This window comes from Lagopus muta, chromosome 2 (genome assembly GCF_023343835.1).
Source record: "Lagopus muta isolate bLagMut1 chromosome 2, bLagMut1 primary, whole genome shotgun sequence".
Taxonomy (NCBI): Eukaryota; Metazoa; Chordata; class Aves; order Galliformes; family Phasianidae; genus Lagopus; species Lagopus muta.
In genome coordinates, this window is record NC_064434.1 from 93,712,098 (window position 1) to 93,722,787 (window position 10,690).

At 44.3% G+C, this 10,690-nt stretch overlaps 1 protein-coding gene across 5 annotated transcripts in view; it reads right to left on the reverse strand.

The window, feature by feature from the left end:
* The window catches only part of ARHGEF33 (Rho guanine nucleotide exchange factor 33), a 31,366-nt gene extending 22,200 nt beyond the window's left edge, over nucleotides 1-9,166 (reverse strand). For 2 of the 5 annotated variants that reach the window (XM_048937262.1, XM_048937261.1), the window contains exons 1-3: nucleotides 8,864-9,166; nucleotides 3,783-3,937; nucleotides 964-1,013 (exon numbers count right to left, since the gene is read on the reverse strand). In XM_048937262.1, the coding sequence (XP_048793219.1) occupies nucleotides 964-1,013; nucleotides 3,783-3,804 (72 nt within the window). In that variant the 5' untranslated portion in view covers nucleotides 3,805-3,937; nucleotides 8,864-9,166. Of the gene's footprint in view, nucleotides 1-963; nucleotides 1,014-3,782; nucleotides 3,938-8,863 lie in introns of those variants that run through there. The other 3 variants (XM_048937265.1, XM_048937263.1, XM_048937264.1) reach the window with 2 other exon arrangements.
* Nucleotides 9,167-10,690: the final 1,524 nt, after the last annotated feature.

The following is a 10,690-nucleotide window of genomic DNA, read 5'->3' on the forward strand; positions in this document are numbered from 1 at the left end:
CAAGAGGCATCCCATAACTCTGCAACTGCTTGCCATGGTGCTCTTACAAGCAGTTATGGGCATTTAGTGTTGTGATGGTGACAAGGCTAGTGGTAGACAGGGTTTCCAGTTCAGGGAAATGTTTATCTGTTAGATGCAGTTCCAGATTGAACTGCATCAAGTTTTAAAGTGTTCAGAACTCCACTGTGTTTCCTGCAGACTGGAAATGCCTAGGAAACATCACTGTGGGAGCACTGAAACTGCATCTTACAGGAAGGATGCTCCCTGAGTCACGATACAGACAGTCTCATCACATCCACAGTGGCTAATAGCAGCAAGAAAGTTAACTCAAAGAGACTACAAAGCTCTGGAAGTCCTGATGACCTTGAGCCCACGTGGACTCAAACATGGGGTTTCCAAGCCTGGGGAGCTATGCAGCAAGACTTGATGTTCTGGTCTGCCCAGCTGACCTGGTCTAATAGACAATAGCACTCCATGGTCCAAAGAGCCATGAGGTTGCTGTATCACTCAGAGCCCCCCCAGGGACTTCCTTTCTGCTAGGAAGGACCCCCCTGACATCCCCTTCATTGTGCAATCAATGCATTCTTGCTCCTGGGATGGTTCCGTGGGTATGGTGAAAGTTCATCAGAACTCAGCCATGAAATCTGCCTCCAGCTCAGTGAACAGACATTCTCTAATTGATGTTAATGATGCCAGTTAGTTAATTAGCTGAGCACACAAATTACCTGTCTAGGCACAGTTAACCAGTTGTAAGCAGAGAAATTTTACTGAAGTGTCTCTTAAAATCAGGCCCAAGATGTGATATGTGTGACATACATTCATGCAGTATGTGTATTTTAGATGCCATGTTCCTCATTAGTGCCTACGTTTTTCCTTCCACTTAATTTAGCTTTAACTACTAGTTATCCATTAGTAAATCTTTAAAATCTTATGAGTTATTTAGGGCATTTTGCTCATCTTTACCTGGGAAATCTGTGTTGCAGGGGTACTCACAGGCACACTTTCAGTCTCTCCTGTGGGAATAAAGAACTTCAGTCAATTAAAATGACTTATTATAGTTGCTATAAATAACTGGAACAGAGATGTTGAAAGTCCCTCTTGAGGTATAAATCAGTTTTAAAGGACTCACTGTAGGAGTCTCACTGTAGGAGGTGTGAACACTGTGTAGTTTGTAAAATAAACTGCAGTTGTAAAATGGGAACGGCTCAACTAAACCAGATGTTAAATTCACCTCATTTGCTGCCCTGTTTCAGTCCAGAGCTGGTCCATGTGAAAGGGTGAGAGTTGAGTTATATTTTGTCACGACACATTCTGAGCAGTAGTGGTGTCTTTTCTAATGCCAGACAAATATATATATATATATCTTTACCATTAGTTTCAAATTCCTGCTTTCTTATGGCATTGTGATTTCCAGCTGATTTAATGGAGTGAGGCTTAACATTTCTGGAAGAGACTTAGCTCACAGAGGAGCTTGTATCTGTTTCACAAAAGTGATTTGGGCACTCCAGAGACACAGTCTCTAGGCACTTGTAGGTTTTTGATTGAAAAAGTATGTTTATTATTTCCTTTTATAACATTGTCTTTTCTGTGCATAAGCTCTTCAGTTATCCACCAGAAGGTACTGCTGGTTGTGTTGCCATGACACTTGGAGGGGATTGCAGTCTGTTCAATCAATTCAAATTTTATTTCCTATGTCAGGCTGGCTGGCCTCCACCTCCCAGAAAACACCGTCCCACCCAGTTCCTCATCTGCATTGCCTCCACTCGACAACATAAATTCACAGAGTGAGTTTTCTCTTGCCTCCTAGAATTTGCTTAATCTGCTGCTGCTGTCAGTCACCAGTGTGGCCAGTGACCCTGTGTCCAGTTCTGGGGGCAGCCAGGTTCCCTCTTCCTGTGCTGGCTGCAGGTGTGCTGTCATTTATCTACCTGTGCCTACAGGACCAGAGAAATTTGGTCTTGCAGAGGCTTGAAATGTATGTGGGGAGCGCTCTAAGCAGTTAGAAAGTACATTAAATACTAAAGCTAAAGCCTAGAAGTCAGAGCTGTACAAGGCACAGTTATGTTCTGATTACTTTGCCCCTGAGGGGGAATATCGGCTACTGCCAAGGGCACCTACACATTGGCCCTGTTCTGGTCTCTAGGACTTGTCCTGATTCAAAGGAATATAAGCAAATTCCCCAGTGAATCACAGAAGTGTGAGCCACAGAGCAGAGGCCACGTGTCCCTTTCTACCCATGTGCCACTTACTCCCTGTGCTGGCCAGTCTCACAGCTGTGAGTTTCTGTTGTAGGGTCAGATACTGCCAGATACCCAGCCCGTGTGTCTGCTCTGGTGTAAGTGGTAATGCTTAGTGTGGAGGGGAGGGGAGTAATGACTGATCAGAATAGAGCAAGAGGACATACGTATTGATTAACAGCACAGTGTGAATCAGGGACAGAGAGGACGGGGAAATGTTGTTTTGTCAAAGTATTGGTTATATTGGATGCTGAGCTTTGTTGAAGAATTAGAGGTGACAAGTAGAAGTGTGGCACAATGAGGAGGGGCCATGGTCACTCACTGCTCTCATTTTCTTAGGACTAATATATAACACAGAGGGCTTGAGCCAGCCTTGCAGAAGTCTAGTGATCTTTCATTTGGGTTTGGAGATGGATCAGTCTGTGTCCTCAGGCACAATCAAAGTGGGGAAGTGCTACTGAAAAAGGCCATAAGAGTGGAGAGGATCTCTGTCTCTGTGCTTTTACCTCCCACCTTTGCCATGGATGTGAGCAGAAGTACTCTCTGAAAGTTGCATGTAGCCACACATACCCAGGTCATCTTTGCAAAGTCGTTGCCAGGAGCTGGAACAGTTCCCTTGCACTATGGGAAGCAAAGGGCTTCATGATTATCTCCCAGTTTCTGCAGTGAGCGTCTGCCGCCCATGGGGGCATACCAATTAATTGGAAAAAATCCTTGAGATAATTTCCTTTTCAGGCTGTACTGTAGTGGAGGGGCCTAGGTACATAGACCTAATTTAGTCAAATTAGAATAATAATAATAGAGGAATTAACTCTTCCATTACCCATCCCATGGCAACACCAACATCTTTTAGAGGGAAGAGAGATAGTCCAGGCTCACTCTCTTGAGCTGACAGTTATGGGCACTCCTGAAGGCTGCCCCTTCTGCTCTTCATCGTATGAAGAATTCCTTAGCATATGAGCACAATCACTTCTCAGGTGGCAAGGCAGAGCACAGTCCTACAAGTGGTTTGGGGTGAAAAGCAAGTACCACCAGGCCCACATTCCTCTGCAAGAAGAACATCTTAAGCCAATAACAGCACTTTCCAGAAATGCTGCTGACAGTAGCAGGACTGGTTGTGTGCAGGCAGTGTGGCATAGTTACATCTTGGTGCTTGTGAAGCCAGGACTGGCATCTTTCTTGTGGCACTCAAATGAACAAGAACCCCATGCAGCAAAGCATGTGGGGGAGAAAAGCAGATCCTCACTGCAGTGAGAGTAGCTTTCAACAGCTGGAGGTCTCTGTTCATCCCAAGGTAAGAGAGGGCAATGACTTCCCATATGGCACTTTACCTAAGCCATGGGATTATTTTCCAGGGGGGAAGAGGGAGGTGTTTTTAAAATAAGATGGAGAAACTTCAAACCCCAAATATTTCTATGAAACTAAGAGGAGGGAGAGTTTACTCGCAGTTGCTGAGAGGTGTTCTCGTGGGGATAGTCATACAAAGGCAGCTTGCTTCCTATCTCTCTTCATACTATCCAGAAGTGAAATTAGAGGATGCTTTACCTTCTTGTTTGTTTGTGTCCATGGCTGCTATAAGGTGTGCGTCCTCGCAGGGACTCTTGTCCTCACACTGGAGGGTTCTGGCTGGTCACTGGGAACATCCCATGGCTTAGAGCTGCCCACATGTGAGCCCTGCGATGGGTCAGCTGGTGTGAACCCTGAGTGCAGAAAGATGTAAAAAGGGTTTATTGAGCGGAGATGCTCAAAGTTCAGAAAACAAGTCAAGAAAGAGAGATGTGAGAGGGAATGAGGCATCCCGAAGGTTTGTTTGGGTTCAGAGAGCCTTCACAAGCTGATTGGGCTGCTGGTACAAATGTTTCCCTCCACCCAAGGCCATTTGTGCTTATGTTCATGGCTGACTGAAGTGCTATGTAATCCCACAGAAGCTATTTGCTCATCAAGAGGCTTCCTGTTTGAACACAGAAGCAGAATGAGATGTATTTTGAAAAGTGAAAACGCACAGAAACACTTCCATGGGTGCTATAGATCAAAGAAACAGCTTTTTGCTATGCAGCTGATGGCTCAGAATGTTCCCCTCACTCATGTTTGTCCTTTCATTGTGTCCATGAGAAGAGCCTGTCTCCTCTGTAACCCCCTGGGGTAGTTGCTGGTGACAGTAGAACCCTTCATCCATCCCTTCCCCAAGCTGAACAATCCCAACTCACCAGATTCCCCTTTACTCTGGCCCTCTTTAGCACGGAAAAAAAATGATTTATGTTTCCAATAGGTACTCTGAGGAACAGCAAGAATGTTATTTGCTTCTGAAACACACAAATATGCTGTTGTTTTTAAAGTAGCTACCCCTTGCTTTAGTAGTTTTGAGAAGAAGGCACAAAATTTTGGATCTCTGAGTGAACCAGACTTAACTTCTTTTTTTGTAGCAGTTTATTTAATAGCAAAATTGTCATTAGACTTTTTGCCAGTTTAGGGTCAATTCAGTAGCAAATTCCTGAGTGTTTAATTTTGGGGTCAGTGAATTGACACCAGCTGCTTTAGCACCAAGAACTGGTTTCAGAATTCAGATTTTTTTTGCAGTGGTGAGGGAAAAGGAGCAAATTGGAAAGGCAAAACAGATATGAAGGAAACTAAAATCTTCTCTGTGCTCTGTGATAAACGTTTTCAGTGAAAACAGCCTTTTCTAGAAATTCTTTTTCTTTTTAAGAAAACCACATATTTTTAATGGTTCTACTTTTAAGTTATTAGTATTTTACTGTAGCAGTTATAGCAATATGTAATAGTATATAATAGTTAACTCTTAGTAATTAACAGTAATCAGTATGGAGTTAATTATATTGATATGCTATCTTAACTGGAAACAGCTGTTTCAACCCTCAGCTGCTGGGCAGCATCATGCAGCTGCTTACTGAGTGAGTGTCATGGGTGTGTACCTTTGTGGAGGGAAAAGAAAACATTTCTGTATGCTGAGGAAGGATGGAGAAATCTGAAACTGAGGGAAAGTATCACACAGTGAAATTCTTATGCTTTTTTTTTTCTCCTAGAAAGTGTATCCAAACAGTTCCCAACAGACAAAAAGGAGAACCTAACCCATATAGCTGCATAGTTTTAAACAAGGAAGTTAGGGAACTGTAATGCATGGGAAAAGTACGAATAAACAGGTTGCAGTGCTGGGCACCCAAGGTGAGGAAAAGCCAGAATTAAATTATCAATCTGTTCTACCATATTCTGTCTGCTTCTTGTCTTAGACCAGCTCCTCCAAGTCACCTGAGACCTCAGAACGTGTCTCTGTCTAGGTCACACTTCTGCAGCCCCCCCTACCCAGCACAACAGGAGCAATGCATTCTATGCAGTCAGACTCGCAGCAGTGATTCAGAGTGAGGGATGTGATATGAAGAACGTCTGTGGTGACACAAGGAAACTTCCAGTTGTCATTAGGGACAGTGCACTTAATGAGGAGTAACTCACGGGAGGCATCCCCCCATCTGATATGCCACAGGTAATGTCTCTTGGGTCAGTAAAAAGAATGAGGTTTGTCTGATGTGGAGAAAAATAACCTCCCTGGAGGTTTAATTAGAGAGAAGTAAGTCTCGTAGATTAACAGCTTTTATGAGAGCCTGTCATTGCCCTGTTACCTATCCTGTGATTTCATGCATTTTCAACTCAGGTGCACATAAGACTGGAAGGGGAACTCTTGCCATTGCATGTTATCTTCTGGGTTGTAAAAATACCATGGATTCCTGGTATTTACAGAAATTTTTCATTACAGAGGAAACTGGAAACAGTTTCCATGCAGGGAGAACCATGCAGAGCTGGCTGAGGAACATCCACATCACACTCATGCAGACAAGGACAGTGATTGAGCACGATTTCTGTTCTCTGCAGAGCACAGGAGTGAAGCTTTGAAACTGGGACCTCAGGGATGCCACCATGCCCTCCTGCTCCAGGCACCACCAGGAGCTCTGCTATATGACCACACTGCAAAGTAGGTTGACCTTGGTTAAATGGGTCCAGAAAAAATCTTCCTCTTTTTTCTAGGATGGCTGTCTTTCACATGTCCTCTAGCTGCAGCCTGCAATTTCCTGAGTCACTCCTTGGTTCTTTGTTACATTAAATAATTGCCTTATGTTGGCTACTTTCCAGCATTTAAGGACTCACTGCTGGACTCCATGAATGTATAACATTGCCTATCTGCCCCTGTTTCTTTTGAATTGCTGGAGGAAAAGTAGTCAGTCCTTTCTCATTACTAAAACAAACAAGACCTCACTGTGGTTTGATGCAAGTGCTTGTCCTCTGCCCCTTCTGACTGCTGGATGGAGAAGCTGTTAACCCAGTCCTCACTGGGACAATGAATTTGATCAGCCTGAGCTGGCTAAGCAATGTCTCGTTTATTCCTAAAGGATGCCAAAATAGAACTAGAGTTTGCCCTTGAGGCCTTGAGTGTGAGCTGCTTGTTCAAATCTTCACTCTGATGATCTTAAGCTCACACAGCATCTAGGTGAGCAGGTACCTCCTTCCTGGTCCAGCTTCCTGCTCAAATCAAGGCTAATGCGAAGCTACACTGGGTGCTCAGGGCTGTGTCCAGATGAAGTTCGAGTAGCTCTCACACTGGAGGCCTTGCAGCCTCTCTGGTCCTCTAGTAGTACCCTAGGGAAGAATTTTTTTCCTTATGCCCAACTGGGACTTTTCCATTTTCTGCAGCTCATGTCACTTGTCTTATGTCCTTTCACTGTTCACATCTGGGAAGAGTCTGGATTTCAGCTCTGTTACAATCCCCTTAAGGCAGCTAAAAGCAGCAAGAGGATCCCCTTCCTTCACCTTCTTTTCTCAATACCAAGCAAGCCCCACTCCTTTATTCCTTTCCCATGTGCACATATATAAACGCATGTGCACATTAGCAGTGAGCACATCCTCCGTGGGGCTATTTTGTAAACCACTGTCAGACCTTTACCTACAGCAAATCCATGGTCTGCCTGGCATGCCAGCCCACCACAGAGCACTTTCCTCATCAATAAGTAGGTAGGAGATGTTAGTGTTCCTTTGGATAGGCTTAAGAAGCAATCATACAAAGCTGCTAGCAGTCTGCCTGCAACGTAAGCCCACGTCTCCCCGCTTTAGGCATAAGAAAATATAAGGATGCTTGTTTCTTCAGAGCTGAGCATTAAAACTCATTTTCCCTGCTGCTCATCAAGACCAGAGAATAGAATCATTATGGTTGGCAAGGACTTCTAAAATCATCATATCCAACCATCCACCTACCACCAATGTTGCCCACTAAACGATGTCCCTCAATGCCACATCTCCACATTTCTCAAACACTGCCAGATGACTCCACCACCTCCCAGGGCAGCCTGCTCCAGTGCCCAACCACTCTTTCAGAGAAGAATTTTTTCCCAGTATCCAGCCTGAACCTCCCCTGAACAGCTGCAGAGTGTTAAATCCACCAGATTGCTCTACTGTAGCAGAAGGAAGTATTTTCCCCTATGATCTTATCTTTCACCAGCACCAAAATCTGCTAAGCCCAAGAACCAAAGCTGAATGCCACTTCTCCATCAGTGATTAGCATGGCACTGTCCACCACTGTCCAGCAAAAATGATGCCCTGGAATCTTTCAGGAGCAGAAGAGCAGGCAACCATGAAAGTTAACAGAGCCTTGAGTGAGAACCTGCTTCCCATGAGATCCCCCAAGGGAGAAGGAGGACCAGGAGGACCCATTAATCACCTTATGTAGTTATGCCTAGGCACAGGGTCAAAGACAGGAGGGAGCTGTCACTAAGACAAAGCAAGGATGAGAGCCCTCCCTTTGTGCATGGGCAATGGAGAGGAAGCAGGTCCATCAGCCTATGCAGGCTGTGTGCGGCTGTGTTCCCCCTTCACTTGCTTCCCCCAGTGTGGAATGACACACCTTGGAGAAATGATCAACTGTTAAACAGACCAAATGCCCCAAGCATCAGCAGGAGAATAGTCAGGTAAATTAACAGCTTTGCCCTGATGGACATCAGTTAGTTATTTGACTTTCTCTCCCAACTTGTCATGGGATCGTGAATTGAGGAACAATGCAGGGGAATCCATACACACTTTTTCTGTGTCTGTAGATGTTGCTAAACACATGCAATTCTCCAAAAAAAAAAAAAAAAAAAAGCTTGGGATCTTCCTGGGGTCTGTCTCACAATCCTGCCAGCGGAGATTGCTGTCTGTTTTAAATATCCACTTTGAGAACAACCCCAGTCCTCCTTAGAGGAGCAAAAAATCATTAATCTACTTTTATCAGTATCATGCTTTATTTCCAGCTAATTCTAACACCGCTGTCATTCAAATACTTCAAGCTAGCAAGAGACCCCAATTTAGCTCTTAAACAGTAAAAGCAAAGAAGGTCTTCTTAACCTCTCTTTCTGTAGCCCTTAATATAAATGCAGCCTCACAAAATTCTCCAGCATGCTAAAGCTGGATCTCCATTCACAGTCCTAGAAGAAATCAGCTGGAAATAACTGGGCATTGAAGATAGAAAATATTTTCTATACCACTTTACATGCATTTGAAATACCTACAGCTCATTTTTATCCAGCAATGTGAAAAATGGCATTACTAATCCCACACTTCATCCCATGCCGCATACGTTTTAAACTTACCTCAGGCAAGTTGAAGAGCCGTCAGCACTGGTGGCTACCAGAGTTGGGAATTACGCTGTGCAAGAAAGGAGAGCAATGGTGGCTTGATGTTTCCCAGGATGGGACTGTCACATGCTAATCACTGATTTGAAATGCAGGCATAACAAATGCCTTCTAATTATATAATCTTCGGGTCACATCCTTGCATCCCCATGCAAAAATCAGGACTGTGCACTTGGAAGGAGAAAATACTGACTTTTTTCTTTCTTAATTAGAACTGCTGCAAAGGGAGTGTGAGAAGCCTTGTGAAGTGACTGGCAGAGAGGGCTGTGTGCTATGAGCTGGGTACTGCTGTGGTCTGTGCTACCTAGACGAGCTCAGGGACTGCTAAGTACCTCCCATGGCACCCGAGGAAGGCAGCCAACACAGAACACCAGCTCCTCCCTGCTCCCCCTGACACCCTTACCCCCCTACCCTCCCCTGCATGGCCTCATTAGGGATGGTAGGGCCAAAACAGCATCCTGCTTGGGCATTTTCTCATTCTGGGCTGAGAGCAAAGCAGCCAGGGCAGCAGAGCAGGAACCACCAGTATTTGTGAACCTTCTGCTTCTTGTTAGATATGACAAGTTTTCTTTGAGGAAAAAAAAAAAAAAAAAGAAAAGAAAAAAGGAAAGTGGGAGCACAGTGTTTGAGGGATGTCTGAGGGAGGAGGGGTAGGGGAGAGGCAGCAGCCCTCCGTGTCTGTATTTAGTCACTAAGGACCTGTAGGGCTTTTTGCGCCAAATGGCATGGAGAAAACATTAAGAAAACACGGGGAAAAAGCAGCTGATGCATGGCCAGAGGTGACAGGAAAAGACTTGATCTAGTCCAATGGGTTACTCCAAAGCAGAGGCATAAAAGAGGGGAACGAGTAGAAAAAGGAAGAATAAGTTCTCACTGAAAGGCAAGTGTCAGCTTAAAAGATACCTTCAGGCAGAAAACGAAACAGCAGTACCTAAGTCGTTATAATTACCATGCAGCACTGATAAAAGGAGGTGATAAATGGAGCTAAGGAGCTGAAAGGACAACCTCACAGGTTCATGGAAGCTCTGTGGAAGATGTTGCTGCCTCTGAAGTTGAGGGCTTAATACAGGGACGCTGTGTTTCTTTTGGGGACCTTGTCATTCCAGGAGCAAAACACAACAAAATTGAGCACAGGAAAATGGCAATGCTGAAGAATACTTGTAAGTGCAACCCATGGGGTTATATTGTCAGAACGAGCAATGAGCAATTATGTTTCTGTGTGCTGATAATGTGCTGCCTTTTCAATTTTGCTAAGAAAACAAAAGCCCAAGATTTTTCCAAATCAAATACCGAAATGAGCTGAGTATTTGAAGGCATACGTGAAGGAAAACCTTTTGTTCATTGTGTCTGAGAATGGAGGCAATGGCAGATATTTACTAAAACTTTGGCAAACAAAGATTAAATGCATATTTTTTCATGACAGTGCTGATGTGCTTTTTTTTTTTTTTTTTAATTTACCAAAATTGACAGAGAGGTCCTTCATGGAGAATAAACATGAACATTCTCATGTGAGTTTGTACTTCAAAGGTCTCTTTGCGCTACAAATCTAAATACTTTGGTATAGAAAGCAATTTTTCAAACCCAAACAAAAATGGAAGCATATTTATTTTATTGCATTAGACCTTGTGCTAGCAGTGGCAGCAGTCAGCCCCCTGTGAGCTCACTTGCCCACTTCCCCCCCAGAGAAAAATAGCCTTGGCACAAGTTTTTGAGCAGAGTACTGCTGGAGCCTGGGTTGTGCAGGATTGTCCTGGGAGGAGTAGCTGCCATGCTGCAGCTGCACTT